Source organism: Lytechinus variegatus, chromosome 14 (assembly GCF_018143015.1).
Source record: "Lytechinus variegatus isolate NC3 chromosome 14, Lvar_3.0, whole genome shotgun sequence".
Taxonomy (NCBI): domain Eukaryota; kingdom Metazoa; phylum Echinodermata; class Echinoidea; order Temnopleuroida; family Toxopneustidae; genus Lytechinus; species Lytechinus variegatus.
Window position 1 is genome coordinate 14,087,764 of NC_054753.1, and position 25,533 is coordinate 14,113,296.

General features: G+C 34.1%; 1 protein-coding gene across 9 annotated transcripts in view; it reads left to right on the plus strand.

The window, feature by feature from the left end:
• The first annotated feature begins 3,122 nt into the window (after positions 1-3,122).
• LOC121427613 (serine-rich adhesin for platelets-like) overlaps positions 3,123-25,533 on the plus strand; it is a 37,740-nt gene continuing 15,329 nt past the window's right edge. For 5 of the 9 annotated variants that reach the window (XM_041624094.1, XM_041624095.1, XM_041624097.1 and 2 more), the window contains exons 1-6: positions 3,126-3,719; positions 9,776-9,964; positions 15,818-16,012; positions 18,260-18,475; positions 19,106-19,234; positions 23,902-24,015. In XM_041624094.1, the coding sequence (XP_041480028.1) occupies positions 3,635-3,719; positions 9,776-9,964; positions 15,818-16,012; positions 18,260-18,475; positions 19,106-19,234; positions 23,902-24,015 (928 nt within the window). In that variant the 5' untranslated portion in view covers positions 3,126-3,634. Of the gene's footprint in view, positions 3,720-9,775; positions 9,965-15,817; positions 16,013-18,259; positions 18,476-19,105; positions 19,235-23,901; positions 24,016-25,533 lie in introns of all 9 variants that reach the window. The other 4 variants (XM_041624102.1, XM_041624103.1, XM_041624099.1 and 1 more) reach the window with 3 other exon arrangements.

Below are 25,533 nucleotides of genomic sequence, written 5' to 3' on the forward strand. Positions count from 1 at the left end.
GCAGTTTTCTTGCAGATTTTAAGAGTATATATCTCTAGTTATTACTGTTGTCTAGATTTCTCTGTTTGCTTACGTCTGTACAATTTTGTTTGCTTTCGTTTTGGTTTGTGATTTCCTGAACTTGCGAATTTTTGTAATATTACTATTTGGTTATTCTAGGACGTATCGTCTCATACTACTCTTCGATATTTTGGATCCGTATTCCCATAATAACGATAATAAAAAATGTGTGTTTAATTTTCTTTATTTAATCACGTTTTACTGTCGCTCGCGCTCTCTGATATTTTGTTTGTACATTTATGACTATCATATTTTATGGGGACTGATATGAATAAGTTAAATAAATGAAACGATAAAACCAGATGTTTTGGTCATGTTTGAATGCAGGGCAGCCTCGTAAATGGGACGAAAAGAGGGAAATAAACCGATAGCAATGCTTTATAAACAACCGGGAAGATATGCCTAGAATTTGAACGGAACCTAATGGGAAAATTCCCCCTGATATCATGTTGAATGTTTAAGAAACAGAAAATGCGAGAAACATTGTTATGACGGTTCGATGAATTACGACGTTAAGGTCTGGTCACACCACCCGAGCATTGTTGGAGCGGTCGTGGAGCGGAGAAAAAAAACATCACCGTTCACCATTTTTTATTTCGATTTTTTTTCGATTTTTTCCCACTTTTGAATGGGAAATTTAATTTTTCTTTGGTATCATCTATAGACCTACTAAAAATCTATACATTGAGACCCCCCCAAAATAATGAAAAATGGACCCCTTTTGCAACTGAGCTCTTCAAATACACATACGAAACTATCAATAACAGTCACAAAAACACTTATTATTGCCAGTATGTTGTGGCTTGAAAACTTGCCGTCCCCTGTACAAATAAGTCAGCATTATAAGTTAATCTAGAAACACAAAGGATAGGTAATAAAAGACTATACTAGGAACAATTCAGCTGGTATAGAAAAAAATATTGATGAAAAAAAAACCCTTTGTGAGGAATTGGGGGAGGGGAAAGATAAAAAGTAAAGTAGTCACACATGTTTTTATGTATGAATATTTCAAACTTAGCTTGAGAAGGGAGAACATTGGTGTACAATTTGCAGATTATATCATTCTCCGTGGTAAATATATCCTACTAGGTAAACCATTAAATGTAAATTCGACCGGTTCGATGATCAATACTTTATTTCAATTGAAGTGAACTGGTTTCTTGATAGTTGTCCTCCTTTAATCTCGATCACGTGATATCATTTCTAGTATAGCTTTGTAAGCGTGTATACTCTTAGGAGATAACCTTTTTTTTATTACCCCACACCTTTAATACAAACAACTCATTATTGTCTCAATTTCAGTCCTTCTAATGCGCTTAACTGGCGAAGCGACCTGACACGATTATATATGATAGATATCGTGTCCGATGTGATTTTTTTTTTTCGAGATGAACACAAAATTGATTACAGTTTTTACAAGGATGGTAATTACCGTGGTATAGTTACCGTATATGGTAATTGTATTATTTCTACAAGTCCAATTACAACAAACACTACTACTAATACTACTACTACTACTACTACTACTACTAATACTACTACTACTGCAACTGCTGCTGCTTCTACTACTATTATATCTACCACTACCACTACTACTACTACTGCCATACTACTTCTTATTATAATTATCATTCTTCTATAATCCTACTAATTATACTACTAGTATTTTTACTGTTACTAACACTATTTCATGGAATGGCAATGAAATTACTGTACCATTGAGATTATCACCGACATGAGTACCACTACGAACTTAGTGATTGTGATATTACGATGATTATTCATTTATAGAATTAAATATTTTTATTCCATTTTCAAATTCATGAGAATATTACATACAAATGCAGTACAGTAAAACATTACTACATAAAGCACCACCCACACTGTAATAAATACCTATGAAATTTCAGATATGCAGTAGAAAGACAAGTTGATGCTACCCTGTATAAATAAACTACAAATGAATAAATAAATAAACAAGTAAATAAATGAATAAGAAATACATAAATTAATAAATAAATAAATGAAATATTAAAGTCAAACCCTAAAGGTCTGGTCCCACTGGCCGACGGACACAAAACGTGTTCATACACAGCGGGCGAGTAAAATTTCGCGGGTGGCTCCGTTCAATTTTATCCGCTTCAGAAATGTACAAACTTGGCGAAAAAATTGCGAAAACATAACGGAACAAGTGGAATGCCTCTAGCGGTCTCATCTGCATCACGCGATTCAATATAGGAGCAATGATGACTTTGAAAACTACTGTAACTCGCACAAGATATCCAGTGATACTTGGTTACTCTTATTTCCATGTTTAATGAAATAGACCAATACACTTACAGTGATACGAAGGTAATTCAACAAATACCGCCAACGTGGCCAAAGGTCATTGCCTTACATGACCTTTGACCTTAATCATGTGACCTGAAACTCGCACAGGATGTTAAGTGATACTTGATTACTCTTATGTCCAAGTTTCACGAGTCAGATCCATGAACTTTCAAAGTTATGATGGTAATACAACAGATACCCCCAATTCGGCCAAAGTTCATTGACCCTAAATGACCTTTAACCTTGGTCATGTGACGTGAAACTCATGCAGGATCTTCAGTGATACTTGATTAACCTTATGTCTAAGTTTCATGAACTAGGTCCATATATTTTCTAAGTTATGATGACATTTCAAAAACTTAACCTTAGGTTAAGATTGACCATGGAAAAAATCACAATCGTATGGTAATTTTTACGTTTTTGTACATGGTTTTGGTTTGTATCCAAAGGAACTGTTGCTGCGCTAGCTCCATGGGCATTTCTGGACGGTGTGTACGCTCAACAAGATATCACTATTATTATCATTGATATTATAATTATTATTATTGCGTAGATGAAGTGAAGATGATAATGGCAAAAAATATACTTTAAAAGTAATAAGGATAAATCAAACAAATACGCCAATATTGCCATGGCGTAAAAGGAGCAATCACCCCACATTCCACACCCACCTTTTATCTGACATCATTTGGGTCGTGAGTCGTGACATCTGAATTGATAAATGCCTGTTTAAAGTCCATCCCTCAGACATGCAGAACAGGATCTAAAAAATACACACTTATTAACAGTTAAGAAGGAGATAAGTCTACACTAACCTCCAAATTCTGTACGGACTTGGCGTAAATGTTTTCTGGACTAAAGGAATCTACCTATATTTCATGTATTAAGTATTATTTCAACTATTTCAACGGACTTAGCGTACATGACTTCTGGACTAATTGAATCTACACATATTTGATGGATTCAGTATTATTTCAACTGTGTGTGTCTATCGATTGACCAGAGTGTATATTTTGAGCTCAATGACTAAAACCATTTTTAAAGATAATAGTTATATTTATTTTTATTCATTTTGTACTGTCTATCGAACAACAGTCTTTGTAAGAAGGCCCTTTTTCATGGGAACACCTATTCAATACAACTTATGCTGTATCTTTGTTAAATTGCTTGGATTGCCTTAAACTTTGTAGAATAAAGGATATACTTGACAAGATCGGAGTGGTAGTCGAATCTTATTCTGACAATGGGATTGATGAGAGAACAGTTTACTTTAACATTGTTATTCATCCTGTTTGCTATTGGATTTCTTGTGCATAATGTGAGTGGAGGTAAGTTATCATTCTCGCATTTCTCGCAGTAAAACCGCGTCAGAAGTTAAATTATAGAACAAGTTTCGTGGTGTATAAATGCAAATTCTTTCAGGCATTCTTTTTTTTCTTTTAAAATAATTTTATTGATACAAAATCACATGTAATAGTTACATAAAATGTAAACAATGTCATACAAAGCATGAAATATTTTTACTGTTTTCAAAAATATTTTTTTTTTACTTTTACAACCCTTCTCTATTTCTAAACGATTACAAATCAACCTTTTGAATAAACAAAGTATTCCAAACTCATGAATTCTACAACTCCCACTTTCTGTTCGAATAAAAATGGAATAAATAGCATACCCTGCATACATGATTAGGAGATTCAAAACTCTATGCTTTTTGTTTTTTAACTCATAACCTTTTATCAGAGTAGCAACATTAAAATCAAAAGTAATGCCTACAACTTTAAACACAATGCTACTAAATTGTTTCCATAATAATTGTGTTTTTTTACAAGTGACAAATAAATGTACGCTGTCTTGAATTTCATTGTCATGTGAACATAAAAGATCATCTATTAACTTCCATTTATACAAATTATATCTATGAGGTAAAATGTTATGTAATAACTTATAATGAAACTCTGTTATTCTATTTTCTTTTGACAGTTTGTAAATTAAATAACCATACAGATTTCCAATCAATCTCTTCTTGTAAAATATTTTCCCAACTTTCTTCAGCTTTAGGCTTAATACTTATCTTATTCAAAATAATGGTGTAAAATAACTTTGAACCTCTTTTCTTATTTACATTCATCAAAACATTCTGTGTAATATCTTCACTTTAGGTTTGCAGAATCTCAGAATATAACTTAAACTTATTCCTTTTTGAAACATTTGGTATGGCATTCATTACAATGTTATATTCTTGAAAAAGACTTGCATACTTTTTTAAAAATAAAACTTCTATTTCCTTTAATTAGTTGAATTTGGAATCTAAAATAATGTCTTTTACCTTAAGAATTATAATATCGAACCATCTTTAAAAAAAAGACATCCTTGATGTAAATCTGTGAAAGAGAATTTCAGTTGTAGTCAGATATAGTTATTTGAAACAACGATCTACATGATCTATGCATTGAAAAAGGAGGGGGTGGTATAACAGCCAAACCAGACTTGCAAGGAATACTCTAAATCCGTTCTCCGTGCTGAAAATATTTATATCTAAATAAATAGACTTAAATTAACTGAGCAAAATGCTGAAAAATTCATCAAAATCAGATAACAAATAAGAAAGTTATTGAATTTTATATCAAAGATTTGCATTACTCCGGTGAAACAATTCTAGAAATGTCCTCATGAATATTCATTAAGTGGGCTGATGATGTCACATCCTTACTTTCCGCATTCTTTTGTTGTTACATGAAATCATAATTGCTTCATTTTTCATTTATGATTAAATAATTTGCAGCAATTATAACTAATGCATTTAATCAGTTGTCATTCCAATTGTTTAAGTTCTTGGTAGAATTTTTTGAATATATAAAACCTAATTTCAAATCATAAAATACAAAAGAAAAAGTCGGGACATGACATCATCAGCCCACCTAATGAACATTCATGAAGATATGCATGCCTAGAACTGTTTCACCGGAATAATGGAAATCTTGACAATTCAATAAGTTTTGTTATCCAAATTTGATCAAATATTCAGCATTTGCTTTGTGAATTTTATTCTATTTAGAAATGGAGAAGTGAATATCTTCAGTCAACCTGGAGCATCCCTTTAACTACCCGTGTCCAATAAACACTGTAGGTCAAGCTTTTCCAAAGGAAATATTACTCTTTGAACCCAATGCAATAATAACCATAGGCAGATCCAGGGGGGCTCGCCCACCCCCCTATTGGCAGAGCAAAAAAAAAAGGAAAAAGGGGAAAAGAAAGAAAAAAAACGAATGGAAAAGAGAGGGGAAAATAAGGGGAAGCATAAGAGGAGGAAGACGAGTGAATAAAATAAGATGAGGGGAAGACTTGGAAAATAATTTCAAAAATCTTTCATGTTGGGATATACGATTTTCGCTCGCGCTTCGCGCTCGCATTGCCTTTTAGCTCAATATGGAGCTTAAAATATCAAATTTTGAAGTCAATATCCAAAAACATATTTCAGCTCGGAAATTGAACTTTCATTATTTTGTTTGATTTACAAATTGATTATTAAATAGTGTTCTGTAAAAATTTCTGTTTTATGGTCTGAATATTAACATTTTCTGCTTGCACTGCGCGCTCGCAAAATTTGATTTGTCAGGCATTGTTATCGTGTATTCCATAAAGTTATTAAAATATCCCTGTTCAGGTCACATTGTCCAAACGTATCAACTAGCGCTGCACGCTCGCATTTTCAAGCTATAGCTGGGGTAAATAATATCCAAGTCCTTAATAAAGACATTATTCATTATGCGCTATACAAGAACTGTGTATTATTCTTATTATTATTATTTTCATTTTTGATTGGTGAATTATGTATATCTCAATATTAATCCTAAAACAAACTTCTTAAAATCCCCATTCGATGACAGTTTATCAAAAATTTTGGCTCACGATTTCTGCTCGCATTGATTTTTGAAAGATATGAACTCATGTATCTCTTCATGATTACAAAAGTGAAGTTTTCAGGCAATAATATTAACAAATTTCGCGCTCTCATGCTTAGGAAGATGGAAATAGGAAGATGGTCATCATTTCCACATGATGGCATAATGTCCTTATAGAATGTCCTGGTCCTTATATCAAAACTCAAAGTAATAATACTGAAACATATCAGCTCTTTTTTTATTTGATTCATATCCACCTCACAATTTTCCCACAAATTGCTTGAAATACAGAGCTTAAATTGACTTTTTATCGGATGAGAATATCGTTTTTTTTTAGCTCGCGCTTTGCGGTCGCTTTATTTATTTTCATGATAAGCAAGGTATTTTGGAATACCCAAAGTTAAGGTCGAAATCTGAAAACGCGTTTATTCAAATAATCAGCATGTTCTCTATCAAAATTATTATTCAGTTTCAGATCACAATATCAAAAATTGTCTGCTCGCGCTTTGCGCTCGCATTATTAATGTAGGATGATTTCCAATTACTCATCCTTCTCATGATTTACAAAACATAAATAGAGTGTCCCATTTTTAGGTTTAATTCTCGAATTTTTCAGCTAGCGCTTTGCGCTCGCATGAATTATTTAGATATATAATTATCCTTTTCCATTCTTCAGGTAAAATGTAAAATTTCAGCTCGCGCTTCGCGCTCGTACTTTTTAAAAACAAGGATTTTGATTATATATATGTATATATATATATATATATATATATATATATATATATATATATATATAGGCCTATATATATATATATACATATATAAACTTAGAAGTGACTATCAGGTCTACCCTTCAAAGAAACAAACAAAAATTAACTTCGAGCGGCCGATCGGCGATAATGTGGTTGACAAAAAATCCCCTCCCCCTATTGGCGAAGGCTGGATCAGCCCCTGAATTACTGTTTCGAAATAAGAACATGGTGACTGAATATATTTCATTGATCAAATTTCAGAATGAAGACATCAACAATAAGATTATATCTCATTTTAACTCCAATCCTGATAATCAAAATAATGTTCCAGATCTTTCAACTGGCATCAGTAGCAAGCATATGAGTGTAGAAATGCGCTCTATACAGTGCGTATCAAAAAAAGTTTACACTTTGAAAAAGCTCTGGGAATTACAAAATATACAACATGTGGGTAATTTTTTTCACATATATTATTGGGTTTGGGTCTTATCTATCCAATGAAAGTAAAAGTTTTGACAGAATGTTACACTTATGCGAGCACTGTCCATTTTTGTAAAGCTCGCAGAAATCTGTTTGCGCAGAAATGCTCGTTTTCACGTTGTGTCAAGGGGAAAAGGCGAAATCAAAATTACCCTGCGAAACATTTCTCATACGTTTCCCTTGAACTTTTTGTCATTTGAATAAAACAGATACATTCAAGTATTTTGTAACAATTTTGCCACCTAAATAAAGAAATTAACTCTTAGTATGCACAACCTCTACCCTTTTTGTGCTAGCTTGATCTGAGGACATAATTGAATTTAAACAAAAGTTTAAATCAGACATCTCCAGCATTTTTTCACCAAGTTTTTATCATAAAAGTGGGTTTACATTTCATTTTTTTTCAATTAATACTTGTTTCTCCACACTTTTCCCAAGCTTGACATTGATCAACAATATGAAAATCAAGCCTAAGCCATTTCATAAAAATCACAGCTCTGTGTAAAGCAAATATCGTCACAATGGCATCGGTGTGTGGGGGAGTGGATTGGGGAGCAATCTTCGAATTGTTTTGGGCAAGGAAAAAAATTAAGAAAGGTAGAAGATATCTTCAAATCAATTTTACTAGCTACATTCCATGTGTTCTTCATGGATAACGTCTACTTTTATTCGCAAAACTATTTCAAATTTCTGCGCAAATCATTTTTCACTAAATTTTCAAAAGTAAGTGTTGCTCACTCAAGCGGAAATATTTTTCGACAGTTAAGTCGTCATTCGCTTAAATGGATCTGTACCAATGTTAAAATGTGACAAAACCTTCAGGATATTACATATGTATAATTTTACAGGATTTTTTCTACGTGTAAACTTTTTTTTGATACACACTGTATACCGGCTGGATAAAGAAGTGCTAAAAAATTGTTTGTTAACAATTGAATATCATACATAATATAAATAAGTTTCTCCTTCCAAAATATTTGGTACCGGGGTTCACACTTGGATTGAAAATTGCAAATACTAGCTTGCAGCATGGCAGTGTATTTCAACAGCTGCCAGAGTCGTCTAGAAAAAAATGGACAATCATTCTTTCCGTCTCAATTATGCACTGAAACGCTAGATAATTACCATGATTAGTGTAACATCCGATAATACTTGTTTTCATTCATTTGAAGCCCCAACAACGATCTAAATGAAAAGGTAATATCAAATTTAAATCTCCTTATTCGATCTGCCCAAAATATGGACATCAGAAAATCAGTTATTTCAAACCTTCAAAACTCAATCCCTTTTGTCACTTTTTGACCTTGTGTAATCTTCATTTCCCCTTTATTTGTGCTTTGTGCGACCATCAAATATCGATGAAAAATTTCTTTAAATGCTGCAAAATCTCCGAAGCCCTATTATGCATTTTATAGGGCTATAATCTAAGCGATTGTTAGATTAATCATACAGGAGAGAAAACGGCCGAGCTTTTCACCCTCTCCCTGTTTTTGTCGCTTGAAAAAACTCATTGTCATTTTTTCGCAACTAAAAATGCCGGTCAGATAACTTGCCGCACTGTCCTCAATTACGTATCATTAATATAGTAACAACCACGAATTTAAAGCAATTAGCCAGTGTGCATTAATGTGAAGGTTGGAGGTTGGATTCTGACTATGGGCATAAACGTTAATTTTTGCAGATTTGTGTCTTTTTGCGGCGGGACTTAGAAAAAAATCCATGTTCAAGATTTGTTGCCTGATTCAAAGACTATTTGACTTGAACAGCAAATATTTTAAGACCCATTCTTAGCTTGAGCAGATTATTGTCTCACCCAAGGCAGATCGAGCTCGAAGCGCTGGCGATTTTTTAAGCTTAATTTAATGACCTGAACTGTTTTTTGATTTTCCAATTATTCCCCACCACTTGTTTCATTTACTTTTCTTCTTCTTATTTCTCATTTTTCTTCTTTTTTTCCTGTTCTCCTCTCTTTTACCTTCTTTTCTTTTCTATTCTCATTTTTCCTTTGTATTTAGCTTTGCTCTGCCAATGGGGGGGGGGGGCTATGTATGCTATGTTCAATTTTGTAAACAAAAATGTAAATTTACAGCACGGAAGCTTAGTTCATTATAATGCTGATCTGATTCGACGATGCTGTGTAGATCAGGGTGCTTTTTATTATCGAGTACCCCACTTGCTCACTCGTTTGGCAATGATGAATGATTCACTAAATTAATGTTTTATCTTCTGCATATACATCTCCATTAGCATGTCCGCGGCCGGTTTTCATGAATCCTTACGCAATCATCCTCGACCCCGATCAGGAATCTTACAATACAAATTTAGGAACGAGTCCCAGGTGCGAAGAAGGGCACACTTCTAGTGGTTTCCCGCAAGCAATATATTGCGGAGGAAATGGAGCCTGGGATGTTGATATATCTGATGGTGTCTGTTATGGTAAGATATCTCCATCAATATAACAATATTAGGCCACTTTTATTACATCCTATAACATTTTGTTGTTTAGTGTAGTTTGTAAATGGACTCTATTAAGATCAATGATGTTTTCATGTCTGTCAGTCTGTATAATCACGAACAAACAGTATATTCTTTACGTTGTCTTCAGTCCCTGCTCGGTTGTTCCTCCCAACTATGTCTTGTTCCATTGTAGGAGGAGAAATAAAAAAAAAAGTAAAAAAATATAATCCTCCTCCAAAATGACGGATTTCGACTGTCCAACTCTTGACGTAGTGTATAGAAAGGTGCATTATTATTACTTATTATTTGTACTGCGCTTTTCCCATTAGGCCCAAAGCGCTTACAATGAATAAGATGTACTATTTTAAAAACTACAAAGTATTAAAGAGATGAGTTTTTAATGACTTTTTGAAGATTGCTAATGATGGAGACTGTCTAATTATTAGTGGCAGGTTGTTCCAGGATTTTGAAGCCGACACCGTAAAAGTTCTGTCACCAGCTAATGTACGAGTTAATGAATATGTGAGGCGAAGGTGATCACTGGCCGATCTAAGAGCTCTAGTTGGTCTATACAGATTCAAGCAGTTACTTAAATACTGTGGAGCCTGTTTATTCAGTGTTTTGTAGACAATCACGAGTAATTTGAACGTAATTCTCTGTTTAAAAGGAAGCCAGTGAAGAGAATTAAAGAGTGGTTGGGAAGGATGATCCCGGGAAACCTGTAGAATTAATCGTGCTGCCCAATTTTGTAGTCGTTGAACACGGACTAATTGATTAGAGGGAATTGTAGAAAGGAGCCCATTGCAATAATCGATACGAGACAGAACCAATGAACAGCATTGAGACAGGCAGACTGGTCAATAAACCTTCTGATTCTAGAAATGTTCCTTAAATAAAAAGTGACTGTGCTACAGATATAAGAGATATGGTACGACATTGACATGCGGGAATCAAATATGACACCAAGGTTTCGTATTTTTTTCTGATGGTCTAATGAGTGTACCATCAACATCAAGTTGAACATTTGGAAGATTGCGCAAGTTATAAGTAGAGGCCGCAACAAAAAATTCAGTTTTATTATCATTAAGTTTTAATTTATTCACTATCATCCACTGTCTTATATCTGATATACAATTCTGGAGTTTAACCAGTGCATTATTGAGAGCTCCAGGAGTTTTCGGATCAAAAGAAACATATAATTGTATGTCATCAGCGTAAAAATGATAATTGATACAGTGATTTCGGATGATATCACCAACTGGAAGAGTATATATTGAGTAGCCTATGGGTCCGACTATTGACCCCTGAGGGAGTCCAAATTCTAGAGTTATGGGATTTGACAATGTGCCGTCAATATCAACTTGCGAAGTCCATCCAGACAGGTATGATTGAAACCAGGATAAGACTGTGGACCTAATGCCTATTCTATTGAATAACCGGGATATGAAAATGTTATGATCTATTGTATCAAACGCGGCAGATAAATCTAACAGCACCATGAAAACTACATTATTAGAGTCGAGAGAAAACATGATGTCATTTTTTACTTTGATCAGAGCAGACTCGGTGCTGTGACCTGGCCTATAGGCAGATTGGAGAGGATCAAGAATATTATTAGATTCAATATGATCAGCTAGTTGAGTACATGCCGCCTTCTCGATGAGTTTACCTAGAAATGATAAGTTTGAGACCGGTCTATAATTACTGATATCATTTACATCCAACCCTGATTTCTTCAAAAAAGGTTTGATGATTGCTGAATGTGCTTGATCAGGGAAAATACCTGTGGAAAGAGATTGATTGATTACATTTGTGAGCAATGGTAATAAATGAACAATATTATCTTTCAAAATCCATGTAGGAATGGGATCAAGACAAGAGGATTTAGTAGCAGAAGACCTAATGATTATAGATACATTTGACTGAGAGAGCACCTGAAATTCTGTGAAAAGTGGAATAGTTTGGTTTTCAATATCAGTAAACTGAATGTTAACAGGTACGGTACATGCATCAAGTTCACCTCTTATTCTCCTTATCTTGTTGACAAAAAACGAAGAGAATTGATGAGCTAATCTGGCTGCAGATTCATATAAGGGAAGTTGATTCAACTTCTTGTTCGAAAGTGAATGAATGATCTGATATACCTCCTTGACAGAACACGAACCTAACTTATCTTTCAAGAAATCTTCTTTAGCGGTATCAATGATTTGTCATACATTCCTATTAGCTTCTATGAACAATGTGCGATCTGAGTCTAGTCGTGTTTTACGCCATTTACGTTCTGCTTTACGTTGGTGCTGGCGAGCAGCAAGTATACAGACTGATTAAACCAGGGTCTACGTCGCTTCAGAGGGCGGGACTTGAAGATGGTGCACAGGTATCCAATACCTTAGTGACGCCAGAAACATACCAGTCAAAAAGAGACACATTATCTAAATCTTCTGGTTGAGATGAAAGTAAACTGGTTGTGTTATGTTATTAAGTTTTGATTAAGAACATTGTTACAATATTAGAGACAAAATATATGAATGTATAGATATTTTAATTATGGATTAATTTTGTTTTTAGCATTTTATGAAGTAGTAGACATACTGATAATACTCCATAATGACATAATTACTACATAATCCGTTTTGAGAGTATATATATATATATTATATACGTATATATATATATATATATTTATATATATATACATGTATATATAATAAGACATCAGGAATGAGAAACAAATTCACGAGTAATGCAGTTTTTCCAATGCCAACAATTAAGAATTAAGTTCTTAATATATATATATATATATATATATATATATATATATATATATATATATATATATATATATATATATATATATATATATATATATATATATACATATATATATATATATATATATATATATATATTGCAGGACAGAAATGGGTGAAGAGAACAAAAGTAGGCGTAGCTTAAATCAAGGTTTCCCAGAGCTATCTACCCTTTTGGAAAAATTGCTTGGTGATGCCGAAAAAATGTCTCTGCCGGGAAACGAACCCGGGCCCCCAGCTTTGAACGCCGATGCTTTAACCACTAAACCACAGAGAAGGATAATGGCAGGGCGATCCCGATCCGATTGACATTCAGATAGACAGATTTTCGACACCATGCAATTATAATTTCCTTTGTCGGGTAAAGTTGGGTTTTGAACAATGACAAGCCGCCATGCCTCAGCTGGATCAAAGCTATTGCTTTGATACAGTACACGTGTGGGAGAAAGTATGCAATTGTGTGAAGTTATACACGTACTACAGCTTTGGCAACGGGCAGTTCCACGGTTACGGAGTGACATTCAAAAGCAATTTTTTTTGCATTCAAACAAAGATATCACCCATATCTGAAAAGTTATTTGCAAAGAAATGGTACCTGACAGTAGTTGATGAAACCCACTTTTCAAAATAATAAAATCCATTATTTTGATCCACTGAAATAATGAGATATGAATATCCATAATCATGGTTACGGAGTGACGCAAAATGGACATGCATATTTGAGGAGAAAACATATTGCTTAAACTCCGTAAATTTTGAATTGTTATCATAATTTTGATTTATTGATTGGATTCTATGTTATTCTAGCTTTAATATGCTGCATTACATTAAAAAATTGGTAAATTATTTCATTAGTTACGACTTGAAACGGAAACACATTCCCGGTTACGGAGTGACATGAGAAATATCCACTTATAAAACAACATGAAATGAACTAATATTTTGAAATTTTTGTTTGATATGACGTAAAATGATCACCTTCAAATTATCCAAAAGAACATTTCAAAAAACAAGCAATAATTTTCTGTTAAATTGAAATTAGGTAAAAACAATATATGTAGTCCCGTGTATAGCATTTCTTGTATGGTTCCGATTCTCCTTTAAGGAGATGCGTAAGAAAAAAAATTGTGGCTTATTTTGCTCCCCTTTTGTATTCATGAAATTCCATATGAGTTTTGATAGAAAAATTTGATCCAGTTTTGAAAAAGAGCCAATATAAATTTTTGGAAAATGTCCACTTTTGCTTGGAATTGCCCCAACTCTTTTATTTGAATATTATGTGACAGAGAAATGGATGAAGAGAACAAAGGTATATATCAAAGGTATATATATATATATATAAACGTAATTATATTTAATAATTATCGAGTATCACCATATCGAATGAAAATTCTGGTCACTTATAGCACTTAGCGAAGATCAATGGTCATTTTGGGTCAATGAATTGTTGACAAGGTATACAAAGTTTAATTCTGACAGATCTGCAGTACAATCCAATAATACATGTAGCAGCAGTACTGACTTTGAAAAAAATCCACCGTACTCGTAAGATGAATATTTTTCTTTTCTTTCATGAAAAGTCCACCCCCATTTATTTGATAATAAAGTTTTCCTTCAAATTGCATTTGAACCTGACTAAAAAATATGCTCTTCAGTTCACATCATTTGTCATATCCAATACCGATCTCATACACGTTTCATTGATTGTTGTTAAGTGATTTTGCACGTAATTAATAAAATATACATTCTTACCTAAGTTACTAGTAATTGATCTGAAATGACCTTTGACATTGTTACCATAACCTGAAATTATACTTATCTAATTTATGAATCTATTAACCATTATATGTATTTTATCCTGACTGATAATTACAAAAATATGCCTAAAAAGAAATTCTACCTTAAAAAACATCTCAATTGAGTTGACCCTCGATTGATCTTTGACCTTCGCCTATTACCCGAAAGTCATCCATCTATACGCCGATAAGCCTACACGATGACTATTGTATGAAAGTAAATCTTGATTTTGGTTAAATTGAGTTTTGGTAAGTGAAACCACAACATTAACCCGAAATGACCCTTGACCTTAATCATGTGACCTGAAACTTATGCAAGCTGATCATTGATACTTAATTACCCAAACCCTTTATAGGGTATGGTAAGTTTTCAAACACTTAAGATTTCAAGTTGATACACCGGCCAACATGACCAAAGTTATTCAACCCTAAGTGACCTATGACCTAATCATGCGATCTGAAACAAATGATAAATGGTTAGTAAAAGCATGTATGACACCCTGGTTTAACACCCCCCATGAAAGGTATGTCAGGTCACTTAATTTGCAACAGTTCGAGTCTGGAAATAAGTAGAAAAAGACAAGAAATATCACAAAAATAATTTTTATACCAACATGACCAACGGATTCGTTAACCTCAGAAATGATCATGGTTTAGGTTCCAAAATCATGATTACTTAGAAGTCGAGATATTGTCGAAAACCTTGTTTTTGGCGGCCATTTTGTAAAAATCCAAGATGGCATCCATATTGGTATCGGTGCAAATGGAAACATTGCTATTCTGATTCCTTGTACAATAACCTTTACAAAAAATGTATAATTGTCAATTTTTAGAAAAAGATCCGGTGAAATTACATAGTGAAACTATTTCGTCGATTTGCATAAAATTGTATGCGGGAATGACTGATTAAATCCCATGAACGGGGTATTTATAGATCAGTTTTGGGTAGATAGGTATATAAGCGCTTCATAAATAAACAGATTATTAGTATTGATAGGCACTAACAACAATTCAATTTGTAAGAAAATATGTGATTATTATCATTGTTATTCACAGGTTAATATTTTGATTGTATATCCCATTGTTTCCTGTTACAATTCATTTTGGATGACAATTAATTTCTTATCCTTTGCGCTTGATAAAGACGTAATAATGGAAATCATCAGAACTTGATTGGGTTGAGTCACCCTTCAACTCAATCGGTATCATCTTGTTTGCCCATACAGCTGAATGCAACATAACTGAGATAATTCAAGATGATGATATCATGGTCACTAATGATAATAATGAACAACAAACAATTTTCGACCACGGAGAAGTAGCTAGCTTTACATGTAGTGACAAAGGGCAATTCACAGGATCAGATTTAGGAACGTGTGACAATGGCACTTTACTTGTGGCTGCCAATCCAACATGTTTAGGTAAGTTCATCATAAAGGTATTTACTTTGACCTTGAAATGCAAGTTTTGATGGTTAAATTATTGCGTCTGATGACAAATTTTGACGAAGCATCATTAAGCAGGGAAATTTAAATTACTGTGTTTTATACTTGTTACTGAAGGGAGAAAGACCAATACCGGCCGCACATACATGTAAACGCTGTTAGTGGGAGTTCTTTTGCTAATTTCCCTCACAACTCAACAACATAGCTAGGATGACCGCATAGAAAGCGATGTTAATCAGGCGCCCATTGAAGCTTAACGCATATACATTGCCCTGGTGTCTTCATGAGAGAAGTATTCATATTATACATGTTATAGCAAATCTGAAAAGTATGTATCAAAATAAAGGCAATCCGCGAAGGATTTGAAAAAAAAAAATCAATTTAAATTACAATTTGCTTTTACACTTTTACCAGATATGGAAGGGCGAATCATATATTTTTATAGATATTTTTACTTGAACCACAAATACCATCCATGGCTAATTAAATCAACTTTGAAGAATAAAGATAGGTCTGCATATACCACTTTTTATATTTTGATAAATTGAATAAAGTCAATGGGGAATGTGCAACCTTTTTCAACCTTTCTTTCATTAAATTAGCAATAACTTGCCAAACGTGGAAAACATAACACATGCGATGTCTTCAATAAATTGATTCATTGAAATTTAAGAGGTACAATAAAATGGTTCAATATACAGCTTAAAGAACTAGTTTCTCTTTCATATTTTGGAAAATTCAATTTATAATATCAATAGTCTCTGAATATTAGCCCTCCATAATTACCCTTTTATACGCTCTGTATATCATCATATTGTCTTCTTTTGCCGCCCATTCAAACAAAATGGCACCGGATAAACCGAAGAGGGATTTCGAGCCCCTGACAACAATAACTTATAGACCCTGCAAGAAAACATCACGAACATCTACGCTATCGGTGCCCCTGGCACTGTTAGAGAGTATCGAAAAATTAACGGTCCTGTTAGCTTCTGTGCGCCTTTGTAATTTGTTAAACTAACAGTGATGTGTGCGATTTCGGCTAACAGCATGTTTCTATGCGGCCAAGTTAGCACCATCTTTACTGTTAGCGCTATATTAGTGCTAACAACGTTTCAGTGCGGTCGCTACATGTTGAAAATGTTTAAATATAATGTAAATAGAGTAAAACTTATCGAGAAAAATGTTAAAATATCAACAATTGATAACAACTAAAATTGTCATTGAATTTCCCAGTTGAACAATAATGAGTGAAAAACGTTCGATGCGCATTAATTGTCATGAATATTCATTAGGCGGACTGATGATGTCATATTCCCATGTTCCTTTTTCTTATATTACTACGCCAACATGAAATAAGGATTATTGTCATAAATATGTGTATGTTATATCTCCTTTGTACTGGAATAAGCTGCAGCAATTATTAATCAGATGTCAGTCCATTTTGTTTAATTCTTGGATGACAACATTATGAATAAACACATTTTCATACAATAAAAGACAAAAGAGCAAGTGGTATAATTATGAATCATTAATTTGCTCATAGAATATTCATGAAGAAATGCAAAGAACTGTTTTACTAGAATAGTGCAACTGTTTATAAAGGTTTTCACTTCGTTATTCCTTCTCCAAATCTGATCAAATTTTCAGTGTTTTGTTTTTCTATTTTTTATTAAATCTGTTCAATTCACACTCTCTTCAGTTTGGAGAACCCTTTGAAATTAAAGATGTCATACTCTTGAAATAAGGTGCTGAAATTAGATTGATTATTAACACAAAAACTAGATTTGAGATACATACATATGTGTCACGGATGATTGATATCACATAAAAGATCCTTATTCAAAGTTCTCTCATGGTTATCATATCTTTTATGATTTTTTCTAAGAAATCTGTTTTAACAAGCCTAAATTGGTAATTAAAACTACACTTATAAGTAAAAACTGGTATCATGAAATTGTTTTGGAATAAAAAGAACCATCATCATGATCGTAGGATTCTTCATTTTTTTTACTCGACCAATCAAGAATATCTACTGAAAATAAGTATATAATATAATCTAATTTTAGGATTACATTTAAATTCTATTTTGAGAGGTTGATGATGATATTTTTAAATGAAATATTCAGCGCTAAATTATTTCCAAGGTTGCCTAATTGGACGTTTTTTATTTCAATTTTGGAATTTCTTTTTGATTTTTTTCGTAATTTCTCTTGTCTATTCAAGCATATTGCCCAGTGGTCCTCAGTGATCTTGGTGTCGGTCTTTCATTTACGGTCGCCGATACACCAGTTATCAACGAGACCACTACAATTTACTATAGGGATGGAGATGAAGTAACATATAGCTGTACAGACGGGTATGGTGACTGTACATCCGACGATTGCACCAGTACTTGTGTAGACGGATCTTGGGATCCACCTGAAATTCCGGTGTGCGTAGGTGAGTGATGACCAAGATATCCAAGATGGTTGCTTCCTTGGACACTATAAAATAATTGTCATGAAATCATCGTAAAATATAGATGGCAGGGTGATGTCATTTGATAAATTATTATGATCCTTTGTTGCAGTATCTGTACAACGATTAAATGCTACGAAATGAATAATTTGGGGATAATGAAATGTTTGTGTTATGATGAATAAGTTATCAATGTTCCGATATTGTTCATACTTTTTGGGACGTATTTTTGTAGACTACTTGCAGTGATTTCAAAAGAAGGTTTCATTGGTTAATAGTAGTAGTAGTAGTTGTATTGTAGTAGTATTAGTAATAGTATTATAAGTAGAATTAGTAGTAGTAGAAGTAGGATTAGTTTTAGTTATAGTAGTAGTATAGTAGTATAGTAGAAGTAGTAGTAGTAATAGTAGGTGTGTAGAAGATTGTGGTATTCAGTAGTAGAAGCAGTAGGAGCTTGTACTAGAATGAATAAAATAGAATGAAATATATTGTCATCAAAGCAGAAGAAGCAAAAAATAAGTAGCAGTAACAATTTTTAGTTACAGAATCAATACAAGTAATAGATATATTGGAGAACATTACTTTGGACTTTGATTGTGAACGAAAACCTAGGGCCCTCTGCTAATACCACGGTACAGACACCAAGCAGCACATCTACAGATGGAACGAGATTATCAACCAGAATTCCATCTTCAATGAGTTATGATGTTACCACCAGTACTCGTAGAATGCCAACTACTGGTAAATAGTTTCACATAATATCACCTAGATGTCATATACATATTTCATATATATACTGTATATAGTATTGCGTAAAGTATGCTGCTGACAAAGCAGACAGCTATTTTTGAATACTTTTTTTAAAAAATCAAATATATATAAAATATTATATAATTCTGCCTATATACTTCTATCAGTCAGGTAAGTACATCCTGAATGCTGACTGCAATCATACATCACCACTGAGCTTTACCCAATATCTTTAGGAGTGAAGTACCATATGATGAAGGAGGAGGTGAGGAAAAAGACGAAGAAGAAAAAAGAAGAAGAAGAAGAAAAAAGGAGAAGAAAAAGCAAGAGAAAGAGAAAAAGATGAAGTAGTAATCATTGCATCAGAAGTAGTAGAAGTGGTAGTACCAGTAATATTTGTAGTTGAAGTAAATGTGGCAGTAGCCTACAGCTAGTTATACTACCGTAGTAGTCGTAGAGGTAGAAGCCATATTTCGTAGTATTATAAAACACTATAGCTGTTGTAGAAGTTTGAATGGTATAGAAGTCGAAGTATCAGTAATCACGATATATACTAGTAGCAGTAGCAGCAATAGTAGCAGTAGTAGTAGTAGTAGAAGAAGTAGTATTAGTAGTAGTAGTAGTAGTAGTAGATGTAGTAGTAGTAGTAGTAATAAAACTAGTAGTAGTAGTAGTAGAAGTAGTAGTAGTAGTAGTAGTAGTAGATGTAGAAGTATTAGAAGTAGTAGTAGTGGTAGTAGTAGTAGAGTACTGGTAGATGTACTATATAGTAGTCGTCGTCAGGGGAGGCGGAGCGAAGGCATCTTTTCTTTCGAAAATGTTTTCTTTCGAAAATGTTAAACAAGGTCGTATGCAGAATTGTTTTTTGTTGGGAGAGGGGCAACACGCCTCCATGCCACTAAAATGACTCATCTTACCCCTCTCACAAGACACATAAAACTTAAGGCACGTACGTAGGAATATATTTACATTTTTTCTTTATTTAATAGGGCGCTAAATAAAGAAACCGGGCGCTCATCGTCACGAAAGAGTGTTTTTTCTCAGGACAATTTAACTGATATAAAGAACAGGCACCTGTCAGAAGGCAAATGGGGATCGTTAACATATAAAACAGATCCGTCTCAGGTGAAAGATGGCACAGGACATTTCTTGAGTAAAAAATGGCACTGATTCGAGAAAGGGCACCTACAAAATGGCAAAAGGGCACTAGCTAACGGCATAAAACGGATCCTTCTCAGTTGAAGGTCCGGGGTACAGGACATATTTGTGAGGGGCACTGTTCTTTCATAAAAAAGGGGCTATGATACGAGAAATGGCACCTATAAGATGGCACTTTTTCAGACAAAAAACGGGTCCTTCGCAGGTGAAAATGGCACAGAACACGTCCACGGGGGGGGGGGGGGTGGCACTTATACGAAAAGGAGCACTTGGAAACACCTAAAACGGGTTCCTTTCCGACGTTCGTGAGGGGGCATATTTATTGCGTAAACAGGGCACTTTTTCAGTGCTTCAAAAAGCGGGGGAGGGCACTGGGCCCCCCGGACTCTCCCGGATCGCCGTCCCTGGTAGTACTCGCCCTCGTCGTAGAAGTAGTAGTAGTAGCAGGATTAGTAATAGTTATCGTAGCAACAGAAGTTGTAGTAGTAGTAGCAGCAGCAGCAGTAGTACGAGTCATCATGGTATATTAAAGCAGTATAGGACGTTTGTCCTCAGCTATTAGGATTAAAATAATGCATGTGTAATAATTAGTATAAGAAGAACCAAAGAGGAATTGCACTAGTTGTGTTGAAAATGACAGGACATAGTCTTTGAATAAAAAAATAGGTTATCGAGAGGAGAGATACGATAGAAATTTTAAACCAGTGGCAAAGAAATTATTACCACGAGGAGTTGCAATGGCTTCAAATCGAAATCAAACTGATCACAAAATTGTGTAATTTCGAGATATAAATTGAGATCAACTCAGTTCAAGTTAAATTTGAATGTATCGAATATGTGTGTAAGACGGATCCAAGTTGTGTGCTACTTTGTGGTGGTGGGCGAGAGTGTGACATGGAATTTTCTCCTTATACATGTTAATATTGTTTGCATAGGTTATATTTGCATATCAATTTAGACTATGAATGCATTTTTTAATTCAATGAAAATTTTCCAGTCCAATTTGAACCTTAAAAAGAATATTAATAATGTTTTGTTGGACATTCCAGTCATTTTAAGGTAACTTGAACATCTAAAAACAATATTATCGCAGTATTTTATAGACCTCCCAACTCCAACACACATAATTTTTTAGAATACTTAATACAAGATTTTCTACAAAATTCAGTTTTCATTAGTAAAGATTGTTATATAGCAGGAGATTTCAAGATAGAGATATTTAATTGTAACCATAACGCCTCACAATTTTTTTTGGACATAATGATATCATCTTTCTTTTTTACCATTGATTACAAAACCAACCCGGGTTACTAACCAATCTTCAACCCTTATTGATAATATTTTTTGTAATGTTACTCCTTTACCCGATTCGGGAATTATTTTATCTGATATCTCAGACTATTTTCCGATATTTTCAAGAGTCCCGTTTGGGTTAACAAAGAGTCATTCCCGCAGCAAAAGTTCCGAAAAGTAGCGCCAAATAATATAGCGAGGTTGAAAGAAGGTCTAGAAGACACTGACTGGTCTGAGGTGTTCAGTTCCCAAGATACCAATACTGCATATAAAATATTCATTAAAAATTTAACCACACATTTAGATAGACACGTTCCACTAGTCAATAAATGCTATAATTATAAAAAGAGTCCAAGACTTCTTTGGATATCGAAATCAATATTACGGTCAATAAATCGTAAAAACAATTTATAATATACCGACAAAATAAACTCGTTCAGAGAAGTCGCATCGCAAATACACTATGTATAAAAATAGCCTCACAAATATTTTCGCAGCGAAAAACGAAAATACTTTACAAACCAATTAATTCGTTTCAAGCATGAAATAGTAAAATCATGGAAAACTATAAACAATGCCTTAAACAAGTATAGCGTAAAATCGAACATAAAAACAATAAAACACAATGATATCGAAATTCATGATTCTGCACTGATAGCTGACATATTCAATTAATATTTTTCACAGATCGGAAAATATCTTGCCGACAATATACCATTACCACAAAATAAATTTACCGATTTTACTCACCGACCAAATCCTAATTCTCTTTTTCTATTAGCAGTACATAAGAATGAAATAATAGATACAGTGAATAACTTAAAAAACATATCAATACATATCAATTTCAATAAGCGTTTTCTATATGAATTATTGTTTGTATTAATACAATAATCTATATACATGTTTTCATTATTGGGGTGTTTACATACAAGTCTAGGTCGGGGAGGATAGCCTGCGGGCTACAGTAATGTATGTAACTTTTTCCTTTTCCAGGCAACCTGGACTCGTTCGGTAAACGTCCCTTTTCACTTTGTAATCGTATATTCTCCTGTAAATTGATTGCAATTTTTTTGTTGAAATGCCGAATAAAATAATGATAATAATAAAAGAGTTGTGGTCATGATGGTATTGATAATAAAGAATATAATAGAATATATTGTTGATCCATTAGTACACATATTTAATGTTTCCTTAATTAATGGTGTCGTGCCCGACAATATGAAAATGTCTAAGGTAATACCAGTGTACAAAAAAAGAGATAAGAATAATGTATGTAGCTATATAGACCGATATCTTTATTGCCTTCTCTATCAGAATTTCTAGAAAGAATGATATATACAAGACTATTAGATTTTTTTGAATGAATATAACATAATTTCTGACATTCAATTCGATTCCGCCAAAAGTACTTCTCATGCCACTCTTTCATTTGTTGAAAAAAATCACAAAAGCTCATGATAACTTTGAACATACAGTAGGTGTTTTCCTGGACCTCTCCAAGGCCTTTGACACTAGTAACCATGAAATACTACTATACAAACTTGAAAATTACGGAATCCGTGGAAAGGTCTTGAAGTGGTTCAGGAATTACCTAATAAACCGTTAACAGCTTAACATAAATGAACGAAATTCTTCTTTACTAAAGGTCTATTGGGGTGTTCCTCAAGGCAGCATACTGGGCCCACTTTTACTTTCGACCTATATAAATGACATCCACAATTCTTCGACAATGTTATATTCTTTTTGCAGATGATTTAAATGTACTTTATTCTCATCCTAATCCAGATATTTTAGTCAATATATTGAACATTGAATTGGAGAAGCTAGTACAATGGATATGATCTAATAAATTGTCAATCAATGTACAAAAAAAGCAGTGTTTTTAGACAACTCTGAAATGAGCTGGAAATGATATTGGTCGGCACACAGGAGACATTAGCTACATGTATACCATTATTGCACAGTCGCGTTAGTTTCCACCTTTTCATACACTTTAAAAAGTATTTTATTTCAACCAGAAATTAAGTTTAGAAACATTGTTTCATCTGCGTAGATCAATTCTCTAACTCAGTATTGTTTGCGTTTCTCATAGTTTTCACTAAACGCTGTTATAATCTACTGAAATAATTGCATCTGATTGACTGTGAACAATACAGCCTGTGAACACTTACTATTTGATTTATGAAATGCTCTCCCACTGACAGAAATCGATGAATGCTCTTCGACCCCATGCCAGAATAACGCCACCTGCGAGGATCGGATCAATGGATACCGATGCCAATGTGCTGCAGGATTCAATGGAACCAACTGCGAAGAGAGTAAGCAATTAGGTTTAGATATTGATGGAGGTGTGCGTGGAGCGTGTTTGCGTGTGAGTGTGTGGGTCTATCAGTAGGTGGGAGAGTGAGGGGTGTGATATCGGGGTGGCCGTTGTGGGGCTTTAGTCAGATAGTGGAAAGGCCAAACCGAAATCAAACCTGATGTTATCACACGGTAATATTTATTTCCCCATTAATGTATTTTCATAGAAGTTAAGCATTTTAAGTGTTTTGCTTACGCTATTTTACTGTACAGTCACACCGAAGAAACTGATTCCAGACTGACCGAAGGTATAACGTTATTACAAATGGTAGACAATCGACCGCTTTGGAGTCTGTGGTGTGACTGTATCATTCGGCATCAAGAGTCATGTACTGTTCAAACTATTTACGTTTGGTCTACTGGTACATGGGCAAATTCTCAGATAGCCCATCATGGCCTAACCCACTTTTTGAAGTTTGGTCGTATTTCAAATTCAAATTGTTATATTCCCTCAGTAAAACCTTACATAAATAATACAAAGTTAAAATACATGTGGTTCAGAATCGTAGGGGTAGCAGCCAAAAAGGGTTAAATAATCCTTATATTTAGGCCGACCCATTAATAAAGAAAAGGTGACATAGGAAATGCGATGATAACATAAATGGATATAGCAAAACATGTTTAAAAACAAACAAAATAACTTAAAATTACACGTAAACAATGAACCAAGACATAAAAAGTGCCTTGCCCTAACATATTTACAATTATTATGATAATGCAATTGCTATTCCTTCAGTCATAGTATTACTCAAGAAGGAAACTTTTGAATTTGTTTAGAAGAAATTAAGTGTTTAGGCCTTACGTATTTCCTCTGTTAAGGAGTTCCAAATTGCTGGATATGATAAATGATGAATTGATTGACAGTAACGTTCTTATTTCAAGAATATGATAATTGCTTGCATTTTTAGTAGGACAAGAATGTATATTACAATTCTGGTTAAAATATTGTAATAGAGAAGTTGGTAAAAATCTCCGATAACATAAAAGTAAATAAATCCGAGGTAGATTTGATATATGTCATAAATGGGTCCGACCACTTGACCGAAGGTCCGCGAGGCCGAGGGTCCGCGAGACCGAAGGCCCGCGAGACCGACTTTTTTCCCCTTCATCGGTTGCCGCGGTCGAGTGGTTTAAGACGCCTCGTTGCAGTGGCGTAACAGGTGCCTGTTAACGGGGGGGGGGGGTGCCAAATAATTCCTGGTAACTATATAGAATCAGTGGTGTTGCTAGGATTTCATGACTCATGAGAAAGAGACACATATCTCACCAACAAATTATAATGCGAGCACACCTGCTCACCACCGCCCTAGCAGTGGTGCGAAACAGCTGCGCGCACGAAACGTCTCTCTAGGGGGTGTAGTGCAGAGGGGGATGTTTCTGCTACTTACAGTATAAACTTACTATCAGAGGCGTCAATCCTGGGGGATAGGGGGGGGGCAAACATATTGTTTACTCCCCCAATAATTCCGGATATG